Source organism: Vanessa tameamea, chromosome 20 (genome assembly GCF_037043105.1).
Source record: "Vanessa tameamea isolate UH-Manoa-2023 chromosome 20, ilVanTame1 primary haplotype, whole genome shotgun sequence".
In the NCBI taxonomy this organism is placed as follows: domain Eukaryota; kingdom Metazoa; phylum Arthropoda; class Insecta; order Lepidoptera; family Nymphalidae; genus Vanessa; species Vanessa tameamea.
The window spans coordinates 3,251,109-3,275,726 of NC_087328.1; the positions used below are offsets into that span (position 1 = coordinate 3,251,109).

The 24,618-nt window shown below is 32.2% G+C and overlaps 4 protein-coding genes across 5 annotated transcripts in view; 2 read left to right on the plus strand and 2 right to left on the minus strand.

Annotated features, from left to right (window-relative positions):
• LOC113403741 (organic cation transporter protein-like) overlaps nt 1-14,349 on the plus strand; it is a 70,908-nt gene extending 56,559 nt beyond the window's left edge. For both annotated transcript variants that reach the window (XM_064218114.1, XM_064218113.1), the window contains exons 2-5: nt 8,390-8,834; nt 11,788-12,195; nt 12,561-12,804; nt 13,413-14,349. In XM_064218114.1, the coding sequence (XP_064074184.1) occupies nt 8,437-8,834; nt 11,788-12,195; nt 12,561-12,804; nt 13,413-13,847 (1,485 nt within the window). In that variant the 5' untranslated portion in view covers nt 8,390-8,436 and the 3' untranslated portion in view covers nt 13,848-14,349. The remainder of the gene's footprint in view (nt 1-8,389; nt 8,835-11,787; nt 12,196-12,560; nt 12,805-13,412) is intronic.
• The window catches only part of LOC113403742 (synapse-associated protein of 47 kDa), a 241,398-nt gene that overhangs the window by 163,423 nt on the left and 53,357 nt on the right, over nt 1-24,618 (minus strand). The gene's annotated exons all lie outside the window — the stretch shown is intronic.
• Nucleotides 1-24,618, plus strand: part of LOC113403851 (eukaryotic translation initiation factor 2-alpha kinase) — a 229,702-nt gene that overhangs the window by 56,369 nt on the left and 148,715 nt on the right. The window lies entirely within an intron of this gene.
• Nucleotides 16,865-24,079, minus strand: LOC113403743 (pancreatic triacylglycerol lipase-like). Its single transcript, XM_026644330.2, has 9 exons — nt 24,025-24,079; nt 21,840-21,926; nt 21,599-21,650; nt 20,395-20,499; nt 19,716-19,857; nt 18,859-19,007; nt 17,888-18,102; nt 17,275-17,422; nt 16,865-17,019 (listed from the first exon to the last, which is right to left on the minus strand). The coding sequence occupies exons 1-9, from the start codon at nt 24,062-24,064 to the stop codon at nt 16,947-16,949; spliced, it is 1,011 nt and encodes a 336-aa protein (XP_026500115.2). The 5' UTR covers nt 24,065-24,079; the 3' UTR covers nt 16,865-16,946.

Below are 24,618 nucleotides of genomic sequence, written 5' to 3' on the forward strand. Positions count from 1 at the left end.
TTTTCTTTACTGATTTGCAACGAATATATAATAAAGTGTTATAAAATACCGGCAAAAAGATTATTAAAACTACTTATATTTTTTTATCGTTTTAAATGTTCTTTATTAATTATTAATGTGTACATTTTTTGTCGGTACATGTTCGGAAAATTACAGTTCTCATCATCACGGACATTCCTAGTACATGATAAAGTAGTATGTTTATATGTTTGTTTGTTTGTTTCTCTTTCACGTATTAACTAATCAACCGATCGTCTTAAATTTGCATATACGTCAGGACAGGTCATATAAAATAAATAAATAAATATTTGACAACATCACATACATTACTCTGATCCCAATGTAAGTAACTAAAGCACTTGTGTTATGGAAAATCAGAAGTAACGACGGTACCACAAACACCCAGTCACAAGACAGCATAGAAAACTAATGAACTTTTGCTACATCGACTTGGCCGGGAATCAAACCCGGGACCTCGTAGTGGCGTACCCATGAAAACCGGTGTACACACTACTCGACCACGGAGGTCGTCAAAGGCCATAGATTACCTAACAATGATCTGTAAATGGATTTCGTAAAGAAACCCACGACGGCTGCTGTCAAGAGCTAGACAGTTGCGAAGGATTCATGATAGAGCACAAATGAATCCGCAAATACAGGTACAGTCTCATTTCTTCGCTGTCACAATCATGCAAATCTGATAGGACTAGAAATATATCGGATGCAGGACCAATCGCTGTGTGAAGGCTTTTTCCGAGACTTACGGTGATGGGATTGCAAACACTTTTGAACGCAAACCCCAATAATTTTTCGTGTGGTTTGAAACTAAGACCTCAGGATCAGGCCTTATAAATGTATAACGAGACATCAGAATTACTTCAATTGTGAAATGTATGAAATAAACCTAACAGTTCGTAGTTTACCTCTGTTCTTCTCTATAAATTAAAATATTATATTTTAATTCTACCATATTAGGTCAACAAATTTTATTTGTTAATATCATATAACTCGTTTTACTTGACCGGTTATTGACCCTTACGTTTAATATAAGTTAGATTTTTTTGTAACGACTCTGTTATGGCATAAACGAAAATAAAAACTTGTATTTGAATGTCATAAAACAGATAAGATTACAAGAAAGTGTTTATTTAGTTAATTCTAAATAATATAATAAATTAATACCCAGGCTTCAAGGTGCGTGTATAAGGTTACAATTTGTTTCGGTAGAGGTGACGCCTTACCATCATTCACTCACAGTTATTAGTTCTACATAAAGCCTTCTGTTTTCATTGAAAAATATATAGATAATGGGAATAGATTTCCCCCAACAAAATCGGGAAGGAAAGGATCCGAGCCGAGTACATTTTCAGTAAGCATCTGTTATTATATAATATAAAAAAATCCTATTTAATAAAATAAATGGTCCGTCATCATACTAATATTATTATTTTTAGTTTATATTTCAAAGTCTTTTGTTAAATTTGATGTAGTAAACCAGTAGAGCATGTACTCATCGTTGGGTCCCAAAAAACGTGACGTTGTTAAATTTATTTATTAAACAATGTTTTGCGTAATGTGCGTGGAATGGATACTTCTCAACGCAAGAGCTTTTTTTTTTTAAATTACGTATTGGCACAGACATGTTGACTGTGGCTTCGATGTATCTTATCTATAATTTATATTTACTATATTTTAATTTGTCTGCACATTTTTACAACCAATCAAAGCTACAATCTAAATTTAAGATTACATTAAAACCTATTACAGTCATCAATTATTATAAAATAAAACACATATCTATGGTAAGGTGCCTTTGAGGGCACATTAGCGGTGTATAGAAATGGTTAAAATTTTATATGGCAACAATGTCTATGGGTAGTGGTGACCACACCACACGCCACACACGTCTAACAATTACATAAAAAAATCTTGCCCCAGTTCAATAATACCAAAATATAATTAACCGATCGTTAAAACATACGAAATTGCGCTTAATACGTTTATTAAATAAGATATTGGATGAATGTTATGAAATAATTATAAGGTTATATTCACTGAACATAGTACGATAACGTAATCGTTAAGTCGTTTTAGGTCAAGATCGTAGAATTTAGTTATAAGAATTGTGTTTCTGAATAAAGTTAACGTAAAAGGATCCGATGTTAAATCAACGTAGAGCCTAAATGTTAGGAGTTCAAAGTTAAGTTCATATATAGAGAACTGATGTAATTTATATCTGTTTATGAAATGTTCAATGTTGTTCAATGTTCAAATAAAACAAATTGAATTTTGGAGAAACGAAATGAGAATTGCGAAATTAATACTAACATGAAACAACATACATGAACACCTACTTCGCGGTAGTGTGCAAGCCCGTCATAAGATATTCTAACGCCAAATCACAGTACTCAGTATTGTAGTGTTCCGGTTTGAAGGGTGAGTGAGCTTTGACTCACACTGGTAACTACAGGCACAAGGGATATAACATATTAGTTCCCAAGGTTGGTGGCGCATTGTCAATGAAAGTAATGGTTAATATTTGTTACAGCGCAATTGTCTATGGGCGGTGGTGACCACTTACCATCAGGTGGCCTATATGCAAACTATACCACAAAAAATAAACAAAATACTTTTATGTATATTTACAATCATGGAATTGACATGTCGGATAAATTTCACGATCTACCGTTAATCTTTCTTAAAAATGTCTTTGCTGGGTTACATAAAAATCGTTTAAAAGACTGGTATAGAAATTATACATAACATAATTGTTAAAATAAATATATTTTAAATACGAAATGTCAGAAAAAAAAATATATTTCATATGCCGGATTTCATATGCAGGAGGTCAATACAGAAACTCTGTCGCACTGTTCGCGAGCCAAGGGCCTTATGAGGCCTTAAATGCCGAAAATCTTGAAACAATTGACATTTGCTTATTTTGCTATGTAATGTCTAAGAGTTCGTTCTCACGCAATATTGAGTATTATTGTATACCGGCTTAAAAGGTGAATGAACCACTAAAATTATGAATATAACAAACAAAACCACAGATCTATAAATTGGTTACAACTGTATCATTACCAATATCTTCGGACAGAGTTGCCCCGTTACAACCAATTAAATATCCAATTAAAACGTTTGTCTTCAAACAATTACTGAGAATAAGACTACTAAAATCTTGTTATAAAATGATTCCAATGATTGATTTTAAATATCGAACACATTAAAGATTGCACGTTAGTGAACCACGATTACCAATCGAAATAAAATGGATTCTTGCAGATTATAAAATCTATCTAGTCTATTTAATTTAGACTAACTGAGAGAGAGACTAATGGTAGAGCTTTGTTTAGGCCAGTCTGGGTACCATTAAATAATTATTCTATTGCCAAATATGTAGTGTGTGTTGCAGTGTTTCACGTTGAATATTAACTCAGTGTAATTACAAGCACATGACATCTTAGTTCCCGGTGATTAGCGGCGCAGTGATAGTATAAGTAGTAGTTTATAACTAACCCTCACCCCCACCTAATTTGTTTTCCCTTGAAAAAGTTTCATTAAATTAAATTAAGTGTGTGCTTTGAAATGATTTTACATAATCTATGGGAGTATATCATTGTATATTTATGTAAGAATGACAAATGTAAAAATCGCTATTAAACCTTATAAATAAATAAAATGAAATAAATAAAATTAATTCCCAATTAAGCGAGTTGCAGTTGTAGTTGTAGTTGTAAGAGAGTATTTATTCCGCAACCACAAATTGCTCGATACATTAGAGAAATCCAGAGTCATGAAAGGTTAGCTATACACCGAATTCTCGACATCGGAACGTCAATACATCCTTTCTTTGACTGGCATTAGTATATATTGTTCTATATGCTTCTTCTTATTTATGTAGATGATAATAAGCATAGACTTAGTTTTTGTTGATTTTCTTGCAGGATATAAAATATAATAGTAATCATAGTTAATTTGATTACTTTGTCAGTTGGAAAAAGTAACTATCAATTTTTTTGCCGGATCTTCTCGATAATATCTAAACTCCGAACAATTGATAGCTTTAATTTTAGGTTATTTAATTTTGTAGATTGGCGATTCATAACTGTTAAAAACTTTCGAATAAATCAAATCATATGCTTCTATAACAATTTCTCCGCATAGTCTTTCGTTGCGTACAGCAAATGAAGTCAAGGAGAGTAAGAAAAAATTATGGGCAATTCATTAGTACTTGCATAATAAAATAGCAAAACATTAAGTAATAAATGTTTTGTTGATGCAATTTATATGTATTACTAGTTGAACCTGCGACTTTACCCGCGCGAAATTTATTAAACTTTACTTATAGCGCACAAACCAACATCCCCAATTTTACCACTCGAGAAGTGAATTAAAAAAGTAGCGATAGTTTGAGTCCCGGGGAAGAACATAGTTTATTCCCCGAGACTCAATCTATCGCCACGCCAAATTTCATCTAAATTGGTTTAGCGGTTTTAGTGTGAAGTTGTAGATTAGTTTGCACATCACTTACCGCGACATTGTTTTTACAGATATGTTACAATTTTAGAGCAAAGGTTACGGTTTCAAACCTAGGCCAGAACCATCGATTACATGCGCTTTATTTATGGGTATAACGCATCTCGTGCTCAGCAGAGAAGGAAAATATCTTAAAAAAGCCTATAAGTATATCATATGAAATCTTACCAAATTAAAACAGCGCGGGAAACTGGAGTGTTGAAATAAGTACAAACAGGAGTCATGATCTGCACTAAACATATATATACTTACTCTACTATCATATATAACAAGCACTGTTTACTATTTACTCAATGTGGCTTTTAATAATTTTAAATACAAATATATGCATTTTAGGCGTGATACGTCTAGCTTATGCAAAAATATTAAGATTGCCATTTTGCTTGTCTTTGTATGATAAAGAGATTGACAATGTGAATAAACGCAAATAAAGCCTCCAAGTTTTAATACTCAATGTATTATAGTCACGATTGTGGTCACGATATTATATATTAACAAATACAAAAATTAAATCAGATTTTTGAAAAAAAAGAATATTGACAAAAAATTAAAAACTTTAATATCTACTTATACGAATATTATAAATAAGAAAATAACTCTGTCTGTCTGTTGCTCTTTCACGGCCAAACCATTGAACCGAGTTTGATGAAATTTTAAACGAAGCAAGCTTGAACTCCAAGGAAGGGCGTAGGGTATGCTAGTTTTTTATGCCTAACGCTTGACGACTTAAACGCCAGCGAAGCCGCGGGCGCCAATTAGTTTTAAATATATTAATATTCAGTCATTTGAGCGTACAATCTTTAGATTGTGTGATTTTGTTTAAAGATACTTATATGAGACGTCACAGACGTTATTTATATAATAACATTTATTGAGTTAATACATTTAATTCCCGGATTAATGATGACAATGAAGATGTTAATGTAATAAGGAAATTAAAAAACAATATTTGCACTGCGCTTAATTAACTTTTTAAATGATTATGTGAATTTGTATTCAAAGACTTAAATATATTTAAATCTCAATTCATTTAATGTGTAATATATGACTAATATTACTAGAATTAAGATACATGTAATTATATATCATAACACAGACAACCAAATTTGCAATATATACAATATTTGAAACGTTCAAGCGTCTGCCAAAAGCACTCTCCAATTCCTCATCCCCATAATCTGACTTAACGGCGATCTGAAACTACTGGAGAGAGTTGAGGAGGAGGAGCGTCGGCTTGACACGCTTACTGTAGCACGGAAATGTTAACACTCCCATTTTCAAACTTGGGACTACTACTTAGAATATCTCGACGGAAAAATACAAATAACTTTTTAGTAACCCGACCGAGGATTTGACCTCTATAAGTCGGCCAACGAGACAAGTCAAAACCAAAACATATTATAAACTTACACAAAATGATTTGTTATATTTGGGATATTCTAACTGTAGTATTTCTTTGCAGCCTTATCATTGAACTAGCGATCACCTGTCGATGATTTGAACTGACATATCTTTGGAAACCGGCCTATGGTGACGCGGTCGTTCCCACTTCAAATGGCATAAACATGAAGCCGTATATAGCCGTAATATAAATAATTGTACAAAATTGTACTTAGATATCAACCTTTATCATTACATATTATTATATTTTATTATTGAATTTTTATTTGATTTGATTAAATAATATACACTCAAATTAGATCTAAAGTAAATTCTTTAATAAAATAAGTTATTAAGCCGACTTAAATACGGTAAATTTTTCGTGACAAATGAGTTGGATATTTTGAGCCGCCGATAAAAAGATTGTTTTGATGCCTCGTATAAATGCCGACTCGTGTCGACGGGACGCCGGGTTTAGTGTATAGACTCTTTTAAACTGGCGTTGTTCGATTTTTAAATGCCGAATGACGTTGATGGAATCTATCTGTGTGATGCAAAAAGGTTTTTTACATTTATCCTTAACTATCTGTTACTCGCGGCTTTGCCCGCGTAGAATATGGATATATTTACAAATTAACTTAAAATGTTACGTTAATGTAATACCTCTTTGTATACCACATTGGTGTGTATTTCAGCCTTTAGACGCTTAAATGCGAATCGACTCATTTTTAATCGGTAGCCCAAAAATAAAATTTCGACCTTCTAAGTTCAAAATGATAGACTTCCAGACTAATCTGAATACGAAATGTTGACACCTATTTTTCCCTTTAGGCTTAAAATATTAAGAAAGCTTAAATAAGTATCTACTCATTTTTAATCAGTAGATCAATAAAGTTTCATGCTTCTAACTTCAAAAATGACGGTCTTCCAAGCTATCCTATATACAAAATGTCAAACTCTATTTTGGCATGAAGGCGTGAAAGCGAGACAGACAGACAGAGTTACTTTCGCATTTATAATATTAGTATGGAAGTATGGATTGTTATTTCCCTCGCTAGAGAGCTCCGATAATAACCGCGTCCAATCGCTGCTAAATTCAAAGTGCTACAGGAAGAGCGGCCTCCGAGGCGCCTATAGCACGCTCCCGCCGCCCCGGCCGGGCCGGTCGGTACCACTGCAAACGCTACGTTCCGCAATTTTTAAATCTGTAATATCTTCGAAAATATTCGTTTAAATTACAAGCTGTAAAGGGCCATATTGATCTATATTGAATGCACAATTTTTTCAAGGTACCTAATTGGATAAGGATTAATGCTATATTGCTTAAAATCGCTTCAAAAATAAGCCATTATTTCTCGTAAAAAGTAAACGATAAAAAAATGTTTATTGTGGGTTATCTTTAAGAGATAGACATGTACCATCGCGGACTTTTTTGTAGACATTTTTGAGGTATACAATTCTGTAGTACATTATTTTGATCTATCTAGTAGGGTTCAGTCAGCGTTTACAATGTAAGCGCAAAAAATTTATAAATTTACGACATCACATTAGAAACTTTTAAAATTATCAGTGTTACTTAACTATATTGTCTATGTATTATATACAAAAACCTTCCTCTCGAATCACTCTATCTATTAACCGTAACCGTAAACCGTATCTAAATCCGTTGCGTGGTTTTAAAGATTTAAGCATACAAAGGGACATAGGGACAGAGAAAGCGACTTTGTTTTATACTATGTAAAGATTATAATTAAACATTTTAAAATAATATTTTTAAAACAAAGTTTTGAAGAAAAAACCTTTAGCAGAATGCCTTTACAGAAAAGCAGCCTCATTTACTACTAAGATTAATATGTTTACATAAAAATAAATTAGTTTTCTGTAAATCTCATGACCTTAAATTTATTCTTTAACAAATATTTTAGGTGATTATTTCGACAATGTAGAAAATTGAGGTTCGATGCTTCCCATTTAGTATTTAGGTCTCTGTACTCTCATGACCCGATGTCCCGGAACTTTTGTGAAATCGAAACTCGACATTTGCTTATCAAAATCTTATATAAGTTATTTCCAAAAAGGTCATGATAAATTTTATTCACTCAGCTTTTTATTCTCCTATTCTGTCACTGAGACACAATCAATTGATGTTTATTGCAAAAAAAAAGATATTTTTTTTACTTCGAGTGTAAATAAATTTGCGGACTCTTACAAATGTTACAGTATCAACATGCACAATCTAATTCATATATCATCATATGTAGTGCATAAATCATCATATATATGTTAAAAATAATGATGATGTTAAAAATTAAAATTGAGGAGAGTAACTCATTAAAATTATTTTTATTATTAGTAGACCAAAAATGTTATATAAGTTACATTCGAGATTAGTGATATCACATATTATCTGATGTTTATGGTCTCGTGCGCGAATATATAAATAATTTAAGATAAATATTTACTATTGCAGATACCAACGATGACCGCATAACAAAACAACACATAAAAGAACTAAAAATGGTCCAAAGAATCATCACGCAACCTGCCCAAATCAAGAAAGAAGACGGCTTAGCAGATTTAATCGGACAATTTGGAAAATGGCAGTTCATAGTTCTGGCGACGGTTTCGATCGTGAAGCTATCCTCAGCATGGTCGCAAATGGCGATTCTGTTTCTCACGCCCAATTTGACATTTTGGTGCTCGAACTTCGGTGATAATACGACCAGCACTGGTCAAAATATGACATGCTATGACGATTGTATTGAATACTCATATGATACATCTCCATTTGGGAATACGATTATATCAGAATGGGATTTAGTATGCGATCGAGCATGGTTGGCGAGCTTCACCCAAATGGTCTTGCAATTTGGAATCTTAATCGGCAGCATCCTGTTTGGATTTCTCTCTGACAGGTAAATATTATTATTATTATTACAATATATGTAAATCTTAACTGCGATGAAGTGTTGCTAGGTAAAAAATATAAGCAATTTTTATTAAAGTAATGATGAACTTAACTTTTGAATAGTTAAGCTTGTCTGATCTGCTCTACTGCCAAAAAAAATATGAAATAATGCGTCAGCTTGTGTAATAAAGCACAGTAATGAAATATAATGTTTCTTAGAGTAATCGGGTCGATAAATCACCTGGCTAATAGAAAAACATCCTCTATCAGGTTCCTATAGTCGTAGTAGATACACTTACGTAGAGTCATAAGTTATCTGCATTGAAGATAATTGATCGTGAATTCTAAATCATTCTACATAAATTAAAACGTATATATATAATACGCGCATTGAACGTTTTTTTGATCAACTGTTTTTATAATAACTCAAAGTACCTACATTGGGTATTCCCTTGTTTATTAAATGTAACCGTCGGAATTTAATCTGAAACGTACGGGTTTTTTGCGATTATAGAGATACGTATCAGCACTTGCTGATAGAGCTTTGTAACATCTGAGTAGGTCCAATCAAGGGTAATAACATATTAGGATGGTGGCGCATTAGTTTTTTTATGGAATGGTTAGTATTTCTTACGTCACTAATGTCTATGAGCGATTGTGGTCACTTGCCATCGGATGTCTCTTCCCCTTCCGCCTACCAGTATTATAAAAAAAATAACCGCCGAGCATGCATAAATAATAATTACAAGTTAAGCACAACAAATCTTCATAGTAATTACCTGGATTGGAACCTTGCAGCATGCTTTTCTCTCCGATGTAAAAAAATTATATTTTAGTTTTTTGTGGAAACCTAATAATTAAGAAGATAATTTTCATAGATCCTCTCCTCTCGGCCATCTTTACTTGCAAAATAAAAATAATATGCCTTACTAATTATAAAGTACCAATTGTCTATGGGATTATCTTTTAATATCTTTGATTTGAGAAATTATATCAAACCAAAGGATTCAATATTCAAAGATAAATTAAGAATGTCAATCCCATGCCCCAATACTAAAAATAAGTATATGTATAACCACTCAGTTGCGGAAACCCTTCAGATAGTGTAACACTCGCTTAAGTAGGTCTTAAGTCTTATAAAGGATCGTATCCACTTTTGTACCGGCAATAAATCTTCAAACGCAACCACTTCACGTTTTCCATCCTGCACTGTCACGCTGCATAACAGTGTATTTGGTATTTACTATATTGTATTTATATTTTGTAAGTAAAAGATTAGATTTTTGATATTGTACGAAAATATGATAAGCACTCCACAGGTGACAAACATATCAGATAAATATTTCCGTTGTCTCATACATACTCGAGGCGTTGGATTTAAAACGACATCTGTGAATTTTTGTGATAACATCCGATGACGATATTAAGAAGCAAACTAATAATCTAATTACGGCGACCTTTATTTCCATGGTCAATTAACAGGAACTCTAAAGGGGTTTAGATCCCATTTCTGGGTAGGGGTTTTCGGTTTTTCACTATGCCACTTAATTTCGGGTGATACAGGTCTCCACACACAAGGTCTTATGTTTACAAAACTCGAACGTATATTAAGGACATAAAAGTAATGCAAAGTCTGAATTTGAACTCGATCTACGATTAAAATTCGTGTGTATTACACGCTGTCTTATATTTGATCGATCGAACTATATTTTATATAAGCTATATCAAGCTATTCATATAAACAAACGTAAAAGATATGTAATATATAAGGATGATAAGTGGTAAATTTGTTGCGTAGACAAAAGATTAACTTTGACAATTGAATTGAGAGATTACAATCACATTTCATTGATAAGACAAAATTGGCACTTGAATCGTATACACACGTGATTATTATTATTATTATTAGCAGCCTGTAAATTTCCCACTGCTGGGCTAAGGCCTCCTCTCCCTTTGACGAGAAGGTTTGGAGCATATTCCACCACGCTGCTCCAATGCGGGTTGGCGGAATACACATGTGGCTGAATTTCGTTGAAATTAGACACATGCAGGTTTCCTCACGATGTTTTTCCTTCACCGCCGAGCACGAGATGAATTATAAACACAAATTATGCACATGAAAATTCAGTGGTACCTGCCTGGGTTTGAACCCGAAATCATCGGTTAAGATGCACGCGTTCTAACCACTGGGCCATCTCGGCTCAACGCACACACGTGAGCCAAACGGAAAATACTTCAATAAGAAAACAGACTGACTGAAACTAATACTAAATACTTAACAAATACTCAATACTTAGATAAAGATAATAAAGGCGATGCTATATTCATTTATAACAAACGGAAGTGAGAGAAGATGGAGCCACCTTTCTATTAAGTGATGAACAGTTGAAGTCAGTGTATTTCGACCAATTATAGTCCCATTTAAATAAATAATAAATAAACATAAATATTGGACAACATCACATACATTACTCTGATCCCAATGTAAGTAGCTAAAGCACTTGTGTTATGGAAAATCAGAAGTAACGACGGTACCACATACACCCATAGAAAACTAATGAACTTTTTCTACATCGACTCGGCCGGGAATCGAACCCGGGACCTCGGAGTGGCGTACCCATGAAAACCGGTGAACACACTAGTCGACCACGGAGGTCGAGTTCGAGTTTTAGATTCGATTCTTTAGAAAATATGCAAAAGAAATATAATCCTATTCGTCCCTATAATAAACCCAAAACAACTATGAATAAAACCATTCTTAGCAGAAACAAATTCATTGAATTCGATGAGAGATTAACTAACTTTCTGATAATAATTCATGATCGTGATGAATTTCTCTTACACCTAGTCTGTTTGTTAACAAGGAACACCGTTATTCTTAAACATTAAGCAATTTAAATTAGTTAAGATTCAATTTAGCTATAATATTTCTATAATTCAAGTTTTATTTATACTTTCAGATACGGCAGAAAAAATACATTTCTAGTATCAGTCGTCGCACTCGTCGCATTTGGATTCGGTATTCCATTTTCACCTAACTATATAACCTTTACTGTCTTAAGGTTTCTTATGGGAATCGCAACGGCAGGGACGATGGTTATATCATTCGTGATCGTAATGGAAACTGTTGGATCGAACTACAGGGAAGTATGCGGCTGTTTATTTCAAATGCCATTCATCATCGGTTTCATACTGATACCTGTGTTCGCATATTTCTATAGAAATTGGAACGATTACAGTTTGGCTTTGGCGATACCATCTGTTATTTATTTGGGTTACTTTTTCGTGTTGACCGAATCGCCACGGTGGCTCGTCAGCGTTGGTCAAGTTGATGAGGCAACTAAACTAGTGACAAGAGCTGCTAAGTTGTAAGTATACATTAATTTAAATATTATTTTTAACAAAAATGTGAAATTTTGAATTTCTTATAGAAAAGTAAATGCCAAGAGCAAATCAAGAAAATAAAACTTAGAGGAAAATAAAATAAGGACAATGTTTTGGACATGAACAAGATAGTTTTAGGGGATATTGAACTGTTAATATAATTGAAATTCGAAAACAAAATTATCTAATTCTAATTAAATTATAATATTCTTTGATTAGTAATTCATATCAAATTATTTCAATCACATAATTACTAACGAATTATTATATTGCTTATTCTGCATGTTTAAAATGTATATATGATATAGATAATGTTTGAGTTTGCTTAAGAATACCTCAATAATTTCAGAAATGGTCTTCCAACTTCTAAAGTAGAAGAGACATTGAAAAAAATGTCTGAAAAAATCCAAGATGAATCGACTGCCGTAAAACCAAACTATAGTGACCTATTCAAAGGCTCTATGCTGATAAAGACCGTGACCTCATGTATTATTTGGATGATCACCGGATTGACGTACTATGGTTTCAACCAGTATATTAGCCAGACTAGTCCAGACCCTTTCTTGACAGTGGGGGCGATGGGAGTTATTCAGGTAAGATTAAAATCGATAAATCTCAAGTAAACTTGTTATTTTAATCTTACATTTTGATTGTTTAAATTGTTACATAATATCTATTTGTCTACCTCGTTGGTCTTGTAATACTTCAGCTTATAATACTTCAGAACCCGAGATTCTGGGTTCAAGCCCCGGGTCGGGCCAATAAATAAGCGACCTGAAATCTGGATGTTGTCAATTTAAGATAGGTTAAGTCGATAGTTAGGCGCCTGAACACCTTTGGGGTGTGTCACATTGCCATTTCGTCGGTTTATGTGTGTTTAGTCACGTATTGGTGCTCTATAAAATTAGATAATAGCCGCCATAACCTAAATGGTCAAAAGAATAAATAAAGGCCTATATATATATCGCTTTGCAAAATAAATATCTTAATCTTGCATTTTTGCACCTGTATCTAAAATAACCACTTTGTTTCCTACAAACGTATATTATGATATAATTAAAATCAGAACAGGGAAAATAAGTAAAAAAAGAAATAATATCTTTTAAATTTATTACAAATATTCCAAAGTTCGGATACATTACTAACAATAATGTACATGTTCATAATCATTTGAATTCTATAATAATTGTTTCGTTCACAGGTGCCATCGATTTTAGTATCTATTTGGCTGCTAAGACATTTTGCGCGCAAGTTGGTAGTCATCGGCTTCTTCACCTTGGGAGGGCTTTGCGTTTTAGCGTTAGGTGTAATGCCAGATACCTTCTGGGTCACTTTGTCATTGGGATGCATCGGCATCAGCTGTGTATCACTTGTCACTACATGCATTTATATTTATACGTCAGAATTGTTTCCAACCGTTGTTAGGAACATGGGCATGGGTGCTTGTTCAACTTCAATGCGAGTGGGGTCTATGATAGCTCCATTTGTGTCAAATTTATCGACAACCGTACCATGGATGCCGAACGTTATATTTGGTTTGGCGCCAATTGTCGCCGCGTTGATTTGTCTTTTGCTCCCAGAGACTAAAGGCACGGCTTTGCCTGATAGTTTAAAGGAAGTAAAAGATACCGCGTAAATAAAATAAGCCAGTAGCGATATTAGAAATAGCAACAAGACTCGACTTCAATGCTTAATTTTATAGTCCTGAATGTGTAAATAGTTTACCTATAACAATAACTACCTATTCATTAATTAAACAATAGCGATTATCTCTTATTTTAAATGAGGAACGATACGGACATGTGACGATTTCCTCCGATTTTATTCAATCATGTAAGCGATATCAAAACCGAGATAAATTATAAACAAAAGCTGATAACTTGATAACGCAGGTACATACACACCGACACATCCTGACAAATTGAACTCATGTTAAGTGAAGATCTACTTGTGGTTGTACTGGACCATATCGCCAAAACCAATCACAGTTTTTATCAGTATATCTTGTTATGTAATTTAGTTTCAATGATAAACAAAAACATTTTTAACTAAAAAGTTGCAATTGTTAATATTTCTGACAGCAGTAATATCTGAAATGATGATGACAACTTACAGCCAGGTGGCTCAGTTGTTATTATTTAAACAATATGTCCCAGTTGTTAATATTAAGACATTACATTTTACAAAGAAGATAGTTCACGAAAGAGACTTTTAACATCTTAAAAAGTTCAGTTGTATTTGAAACGTATTAATGTAAAATCATAATACTTTTAAAGTACGATAAATAGTTTTGTTCTATACTTAAATAGTTTTTAATTTATCTCAATGATTGTGATAAATTTAAAAGTTATTTTCTTGTAAATGAAATACTATAGAAACTCCTTAATAATAGTTACAAGGTTGCGTTCAAATCTCGTTTGCAGCGCGTATATGCGCGTTTAAAATACGCCAAGTGCTAGGGGCGTTAAAGGTTTTTTTTTATTTACATCGGACTATTATGCAATTTAATATTAAAGGAACCTTCGACTTATTTTTGCAAAACATATTTTTAAATATTTTTTTAACCATTTTTAAAATAATCGATACTTGTAAATAAGGAGGCTCTCCTCCTATTTTTCTGGCCTATGGCTTCTAGGCCTATTCACGACTAAAACACCTCAGATAACACTGAAAAGAACTTCAAACTTGAGCGAATTTGACCTTGTACCATACCGACACACCAGATAGCGAGAGCCAACTACGAACTTCATAATCATGGCATCGATGCGGCCTCGCTGTACCTCATTAATATTACATCTACACGCTCTATGCAATTAACATTTGACAGCTACACGCTGTGATGTTTGGAGGGTTCAGGGCTGACGTTAACGTATCTAACCTCATCATCCTTTGATACGGAATTGATTTACAGCTTCAGATCGATCTTGGAATAAAGGTTTAAGTTACGTTGTCCAAACCACCATTCCACATATCGATAGACGATAATGCCAGTATTCAAGGTCAAAATAAATATTCTAACCGCTAGTGAGGTTTTTTTCACGCTCCTTAAGATTAATACTTTGTATTGCTGTTTTGATTGGTAGGGAGAGTAAGCCAGTACAATTCCATAATATCTTAACATCTTAAACTGCACTCTATATTTACAGTTTTATTACATTGTAAGCGGTGAATTCGCATGGTTATGTTAATCAAGTTTTTTATTTGTTTTAAATATGCAAAATAAATAACACTGTTTTTTTTACAATGATTACATAAGTGTGACATTTGAGGTAAATGGTATTACGAGATTCAATCTTGATTTATGAACAAATTGTTTATCTGTTTAATTAAACCGAAAGAGAAAATTTATTATTTTCAAATAGACAATATAATATGTATTATAAATTATGTGTTGTGATTTAAATAGTGTTAAGATTATGTGTATATAGTTAAATTATATTAATTTAGGTTAATTGTTTTAAAAAAATGTGTTATAAATAAAATTAATACACCGAAACTATATTTTATTAAAAAAAATTACACTTTAATTTTTTGTGAGATATGTATTAACAGGATTATCATTAAAAAATATACAAAATAATCGTTCATTAGTGGTATTATCTTAGAGCGGTCCTTCACCGGGAGCTGTAATGTATCTTTATTTACGAAACGGTCATTTCTTTATATTATTTCTTATTACTCTACACTTAGGAAAAAAATATTATTAAAAATAAAAAAATGCGTCCGGATAAACTAAGTAATTAGCATAGAATAAATATGCTTATGTGTACCGTACACAGTTGTTTTTTTTTTTTTTAATTATTTGTTTTATTTTATAAACCTTATAATTCTAATAATATAAAAATTTACAAGTCTGTCATTTACATTACAATGATGACCGTCATTTTATTTCTAATTTAAAATTTTACGCGGGAAAGATTCTTCTACTGATTTTTAAAGCCATACGAGTAACGTTCTGAAATCGATTACATTTTTTTTTTATAAAATCGGATACAATAACAAAAAATCTGTTTATTAAATAAAAAATATTTATATAACTGCAAAAATATGTATTTCTAAACACATTAATAATAATATGTAGTAGCAAGTCAGGCCTTTCTATAGGCCTGCTGCTGCTGCGGGTGGGTTCATTATTTATTCTATCACATATATTTTGTATTGCTGTGTTCTTTTTGGAATTACGACCGACGGAATTACAAGCACAAGATATGACTCACACATTATATGAGATTAAATTACAGTTTTCTGATTGATATTTTCTCTTCTTTATCGATAGCATGCACCGATTATTCGACAGAAGTTGTCTTCGTTATTATATTTGCGATTAAATAACTTTGGCTACACTTTTGAGTTAAAATGATGTTAAACGATTACGTCTTAAGGAAAAATGTATATCTATTGATAAGTTAAGATAGCAAATATTTCTCGTATAGAGCATATTAAAAAATGGCGCCGTTCGTGATGAGGAAATTATTTATACCTACATTATCTGTTGCAAAGGCTGGTTGCCATCCATGGCTTGTCCGAGTCATACGCTATAGGGATTATTGAACGGATTAATTTAAGTATATACCTTCATTATGTTAAAAGTTCTTATAAATATCTATGGTTAGAAAAAATAGATAATGTGCCATTCATAATCTCCTTCATAAACATTGTAACGATTTTCATATTTTTTGTCTTTTAGCATTTATTTAATGACGCAATACCTATAATTCTATTGATTGATTTTTTATCATGCAACTCCTGTAACGCCTAAAGCGAAGGGCTCTTTTGATGCGGTACGCAAGTAGAAATTGCCGCGTAATCTGAAAGATATATAAAATAATTTAAAATAAATACATAACATTATAATACGAGTCGTTTGAGATTATTCGTAAAATATGAAGTTTCCTTTCTGTTATTATAATAAATAATATGGGCAGTAGTTTGAAATGCGACTGCGTCCGCCGTCCTTATAAGAATCGTCGTAAGTCTTTTACTTTGTTTCCCGGTATATTCCGAAAATAACAATTTCGTCGATGCTTCGATAATAGCTAATTAATAATAGACACAATTCTTACTCTGGTGTAGCTTGAAGACCCATGCGAGCAGTTCCACTACAGTTCCCTTTTAGAAAGGCATTATAATTAGCACAATTTCTAGCGACAAAGTTGCCACCGACTACTGATTCCGCCCAGTATTGCCATGAACGCCAGTGACTGCAGATATCTGAAACAATTACATAGTAAATCTTGGTGAAAGATAACATTCAGCAACCTGCAAATTTCCAAAAAAATATCATATTACATAACATAACATAATCAGCCTGTAAATTTCCCACTGCTGGGCTAAGGCCTCCTCTCCCGTTGAGGAGAAGGTATGGAGCATATTCCACCACGCTGCTCCAATGCGGGTTGGTGGAATACACATGTGGCAGAATTTCGTTGAAATTAGACACATGCAGGTTTCCTCACGATGTTTTCCTTCACCGCCGAGCACGAGATGAATTATAAACACAAATTAAGCACATGAAAATTCAGTGGTGCCTGCCTGGGTTTGAACCCGAAATCATCGGTTAAGATGCACGCGTTCTAACCACTGGGCCATCTCGGCTCTTATCATATTACATGTATGTGATATTTATTTGACCATTGCCATGAACTTCGATTATTAAAAATTAAAAAGATAACTAACATTCATTAGTTAAAATAAGAGTGACTGGTGGACAGCCTGGTTGCGTGGATTTGCCGTCGTTCGGCCAGAAGTCTGCGTGTCCTATGCTAAGCGGAGTCCCATATTTGCCACCGTCTGTGTGAATGATGTCCACGAACACTGCATCTTTGGAATTGATAGGATGTGTATCAATCGCTGGATAGAAACCGGGATATGCAGGATCTAGACCAGTCAACCTGAAAATGATAATAATTTACATTGAGTAACTACTGAATTAATTACGACTAATATGTCATAACAGTTCCATGTAAAACTATTGGTGTTTCAAAACAGGGATCATGCAAAGAGGGGAAGATAGGAACCCAGTAGACACTCGCTATTTGTGTGAACATACCGATAAATATAATTTGACAAATGGCCTGATAAAAAACAAAGAACATAAATTGAACAAATAAGCTCAGATGTCGAAGTACCCTACTTACAACAATGACTGTATATATCTCAATGGCAAAGGGACGCTAAATGGGCTAACTCCTTATAAAAATATTGAAATTGTTAAAGAAATCTAAATTTTGAACTTGTTATTACAGCACTTCACTTCGCATAGTGTGTTCACGTAGTGATAGCAAATTTTATTTATTTTATTCCTAAACTATACCGAAACTGATCCCGCAAATAACTCAAATATTCCAAAAATATCTAAAGCAAACTGAACGATCATCGCAAATATTTGCCTCATTTGAAGAGTAAAATGAGGCAAATCAAGCATCGGTTAAACATCAGAGGATGTTTAACTGATACCTGACATGGGTAAAAAAAGCGTAATTATTAGCCATATTTGTGCAAATAAAGTAAATATAATCAGATATGTAGGAGACCTGTTTGTCACGTTCGAACAATTAATGCGAAAACGAGAACACTCCGCCCCAAGTGAAGAGTTGCCGTAACGACTAAAGAATTCTACTTTAAAATGATGAATAAAACGTCTTTACCTAAGAAGTGTGAATCCATTTTTTTTCAAAACTCTCGCGACAACCGCCGCTACATGGGCGCCAGCAGAGTGCCCGACCACATGTAAGCCATCGATAGACAAGCCATTCTTCAGCAACTTACCTAAAGCTTTTCCTGATTCTTTTCCTACCTAAAAATAAAGGCAATTTGTTTCTTTACCAATGACAACATAATTCTACATATTATGTTTTTTTTGTTCAAATTTATGCCTTTCCAAAGTATCCAAAATATGTTATAAAATATAATTTTACTAGTTATTGGCTGACGTTGTGTAAATTTGTAAAATACAATTTTCATGTCGAAGTTATGAAGAATTTAGTTTAAAAAGTTTTTTTTTAAAACTAAACATGTAATTAACATAGCAAATACCCGAAACTACATAAGATCTGAATAATGTTTTGCGATTCGACATGATTCATGTGCGACGTGGCTCAATACAAAAGTAACAATCCTAACTCTTTGTAAATATGCCGAAAACAAAAAAAAATGATTCATTCAAATGCAAAATCGGTTCTGACAAAAAAACAATTATAAGATGAACCGACAAAAGAAAGACAACTTGTCAATACTTTTTTCAGTTATAATGACCTGGCACGTCCAAGCTATTATCGTTTAATTCTAAAGATCTATTGTCAAAACCACCGTACAAAATCCCTTTTTCTAATTACTCTGTACTTTTTCTACTCTATATATTGCCTTAAATACTAAATATAAACTATGCAATCATATTAAACATTAAAAAAAATATATATAGAGAAAAGAAAACAAAAAGTTGTCAGAAAATGATTGATAGGCACAAATCTATAGTGTGATATGTATAAATAATAAGTACACTCACCTCTTTAACATTTAACACAACGTTCAAATAGTTTCCGAACGCAAGGTTCGCCCATTCCAGCACCAATATATTGTGATCACCGCGTTTGACATAAGCGTCCATCACTTGCAAAACGCTCGCATCGCTGGTTATTTCGACGTAACTTTAAAATTAAAATACTATTGAGCAATTTATAAATAAATAGGCGACTTACGCGTACCCGACACCTACAATAACTACTACTAAAGTATTAAGCAAAGTAAAGATTCATTATATTTATTCATTTAATTTAAGTTAATTTATTGCGTTCTTTATTCACATTGTTATAGTCCAACGGAACAATAGCCCAACAGGATATATATATAGGTGCTTTACGCGCTTTCCAAGGCACAGAACTGTAACATAAATTTCCCTAATTCCAGACTACATACGAGTTTTTTTTTTAAAAGATTTTTTACCAAATTTAGAAATTTTAGCAGCCCGACCTAATTACGCCAACCAGGACTTTGAACCCAGAACCTCGGGATACCGCATTGGAAAGAATTTATTAATTAATTTATATTATTCGCTAATATTTATTTATCCTATAATACTTATCTTCTCATAAATAATCGCTTATTCCGACGTATTCATTATATCATCATCAAAATCTATTTTTTCGTTTCAAATGTAAGCACAAAATAATACGTAATTTACTCACCCGTGAATATAAAACACTGTCGGTTTCTGAAGGTCAAAGTCAGGATGATCCAATAGTGATGTTATATTCTCAAAGCGAAATGAAATCTGTCGCCGAACGGAACGACTAAAAATACCAAAAACAATAAAGTTTTCGTGAACATTCAATTAAATGAAACTATTCAAAATTTCAAACCTTGAATAACCTTGAATTTAAATTAGTTTATATGAAGCTAAAAATATAGCAAAATTTAGCCTCGATATTAAGTTTCATTCATGAATAATAATATTTCAAATGTCAAAATTATTTATCGATAAATTAATCTCTACTTTTTTAATATTTTGAGATGACAATGGCATAAATTGAAACGTTTGTTTGCATTTGACAACCTTAGGTTCTATCAGTACGATTTGAAAAAATCTTAAGTAAAAAAAACCCTGTACGAAAATATATTGGTCATTGTCAGTCTTTAAGCTTAGAAAAGTACTAGCTTACAAATCTTAATATTTACTTACGATTTTAATAATTTTAATGATGTAAAGTACACCGAGTCCTTGTAATGAATTCAGTATGATAGAACTCTCGAATAATTTATTATCTGATCTTTTACATATTGTAAATTAATTTTCCACGGGGGCTTCACCTATCATTGAAATGTCATACAATTTATTCTATTTTCGAGTAGTGCAATATCATGACTTGCCTCGACTTCTCTGTCTTTTTTATCTTTCTGCTGTTTTATTTAAGTAGGAACTGTTAAGGCATGTACTTTATTTTATGAATTATTTTATAGCTTGTAAAATCCATAGTAACAAATAAAATATAATAAATGAGAAGTAAATACAAAACAAAGCATGTCTACCCCAGGACAGTTTCCCTTTGTTTTATTCGTCTTGTAAATTATTTACAAAGGAATCTACAACCGACAATGTGACATAATCCACTTTTTTTTTTAAGAACAAATTCTGTATCTGGCTGTTTTTTTTTATTTTTTAGTATCGAGCTAACCGCAGTTATCGAGTATTACATTTGAATTATTTTATTGTAGCCGCTTTTTCTCATTGCAAGGGAAATGTACCTAATGCTTTTATCTATTTATCTTTGTAAAAAGATCGCTGGTTCCATCCACCAACCCACATCAGAGCAGCTTGGACTAAACATCTAACGTTATTGTTAAGATAGGACATTTGTCAAAAATATTTTATAGAGAACATTATATACTTACTTAACATAAATAATTCTTGTATCACTTAAGTTCGATGTCCGTCCGTCTGGAACTAGAAATATTTGACAATCAATAAATTTATATACTCAATATATAATATATAAGATATATATAAATCAATGGTAATACTATCAAAAACTCTTAGGGGAGGAATATACCTGCGCGAAGATTAGCGAGTTAATTTGTGATGTGATTATTTAGTTAAACAATGTTTTATAAGAAATAATATAACAAATCTTACCTGGCGTAAAGCTACGTAATATCTGACGAAAGCTATCCTGAGACAAAGCCAGATTTGTGTTAGCCCGGCATTTGATAAGAACAGATACTGCAAAATAAATTGATATTAATGATATATCATTTGTTTTAGATACGTGCTTCAACCCATATTCCAGAGGTTTACAATTTTAACATCCTCACTGATAAATACAACAAAAGATCATCTGGAACCATCTTTTTTTTAAAACAATCATACGCTATATCTAATTTTTTATATATTATTTGGAAAAACCTAATTAAAATTTGTATGTACATATTTGTATACAAAATAAAAATACAATATAATTTTCATTTTAAATAAAAATATACATAAAACGTGTCCGACACCCGACATTAATTACAATATAAATACTGCGTATTATAATATATATTATACTAGCTGTTACCCGCGGCTTTGCTCGCGTAGAATATGGATATATTTACAAATTAACTTAAAATTTTACGTTAATGTAAGACCTCTTTGTATAGCACATTGGTGTATATTTCAGCCCTTAGGGTAGAATATCCAACGCTTAAATACGTATCAACTCATTTTTTAAATCGGTATCCCAAGATTAAAATTTCTAGCGTTTAACTTCAAAAATGACGGACTTCCATACAAACGTCCAACCCCTATTTTACCCTTTAGGGGTAAAATTTTCAAAATTCCCTGCTTTATGGGTGTCATGATATTTTATTTTATAAGTGCACAGCCTAAAATATAAATTTCAAATATAAAATGACAATACTTTCATACAATCTTTCACCCCCCTTTTCAACCCTTTACAGCACTTTTTTCCAATAAAAAAATAGCCTATGACCTTTCTCAGGCTCTAGACTATTTGTATAGACGTGAAAGCGAGACAGACAGACAGACAGAATAACTTTCGCATTTATTAGTATGGATAATATTACAAAAAACAAAATAAATCACTTCATATCGTTCCGTATGTATACAGACTTAATTATTGTCTGTAGAGATATATCTATCTTTTTGCATCGCTAGTCGTCGTAGTCCAATAATATATTCATTTTTTATGTAGTTTAGCTAAATATAATTATTAGGAGAATAAAAAGAATAAGAGATCAACGGACAATGCGTATTACAAGGGAGCATTTTAGGACCGGTTTTGTTCCTCGTATACATTAATGATCTCCTGTCAACAATATATCATCTATGCTTACTATATAAAGATTCTACTCGCACTGAATTCGAGGATATAAAAAAATAAGAAAACCATAGCGATATAGCTGGGGTGTACTCAATTACACCAAGAACCGGATTAAAAATAAAAATTTAAACGCATAAGAACTCAACAGTGGCCGTATTTGAACGCCCGACCTTCGGTGACTATCCGCCTCCGGCCCTAACCCTGAATATCCATATTACCTACATTAACTTACCGAACAGCTACCCAAATATTAAACTAACGTTAAACACCTTGTAAAAATATTTTTGTAACTAAATATCTATTTTGTTTTCAATATTATTACATAAAAGTAATTACAAAATTCGAGACAATTATTGGCTTGAAAATGTGTCATTTACGAAATGATTGCTGTTACTGTCTGATCTTAAAATATATTATTATTATACTCTATAACTCAAGATATTTAACAGCTTTGTAGATCGCCCTTCGAGACTTCAACTAGTAATGGTTAATATTGTTAATAATATATTAACTATTGAATTCTTATAGAAACATATGTCCTAACTACGATTAATACCTTAAGCCACAAAAGTAACACAATTTAAATTATCTAACCATATTTAAAAATCTTGTGTCAAGAAAAACTAGCTATGGCTTAATAAATCAAAATTAAATAAAAAACAATCATCACTGAATTTTCATATACTTATTACTAATCTCGGGTTTATTATTCATCTCTTGCCTGGGGAAGTATAACATCGTGACGTAACCCACGGGATGAAAATCTGTCCACTAACAAATATTTGAAAAGGATATTGAGAAAAGTTTGAAATCTTCTTTTTAAAATAAGAAGAGACCTTGGCCCAACGGTGGGAGATTTACAGGCTGTTACTGTTTTTAAATTAAAATTATCTTAAGAACTTAACATATAAACCAACTACAACTGCAAATTTCAAAGATGTCTTTTTATATTACTGTAGGTAAAAAGTATAATGAAAAATGTACATATATACGTACCTGCTAAGAAAAACACAATATCACAAGATTTCGCGTTCATTTCCACAATAACAATTTTTTAAATTGTTTCAGGTATTTTGTTAAAAGAATAATCAGTGTAATTTTATTCTTATGCTATTTTTAATAACAAAAATGTATTAATAATTTAACTAAACGTTACATAACACGTTATGCCCCTACAAAATGTAATTAAAAGTGTTATCAAATCTCATTATATTACAATTTAAAAAATAAATCAGAGAAATAAAATCGCTGCTATAGTGTGATGCCCTTGTAGTTAAAAAAAGACAATTATATATTTCTCAACATCATTCGCAAATGAGAGAGATACACTTGTCTCATGTTGTAAATGACGTTATTTGCGATGCATATTCAGTAATTTTAACATTAAAAATATATACACTTTTCAACAATTTTCAGAAAAAATGCGAGGAGTAATAATTGCATAAATTTTTTTATATATTTCGAATTTAAATTATATTTTTAAAAACTTATTAAAACAGCGCATAAATATAAAATTGTTTAATTTTTCAAAACCAAATTATTATTTAGAATTGGCTTTAACAAAAACATCGTGAGGAAACCTGCATGTGT

What these genes read in the sequence shown, in the direction of transcription:
- LOC113403743 (XM_026644330.2), bottom strand. Translation starts at nt 24,064, where the DNA reads ATGAACGCGAAATCTTGTGATATTGTGTTTTTCTTAGCAG. An exon ending in TATTGTGTTTTTCTTAGCAG is followed by an intron (nt 21,927 to 24,024) that starts GTACGTATATAT and finishes TTTATTTTGCAG; the next exon opens with TATCTGTTCTTATCAAATGC. An exon ending in TTGTGTTAAATGTTAAAGAG is followed by an intron (nt 19,008 to 19,715) that starts GTGAGTGTACTT and finishes CTTTATTTTTAG; the next exon opens with GTAGGAAAAGAATCAGGAAA.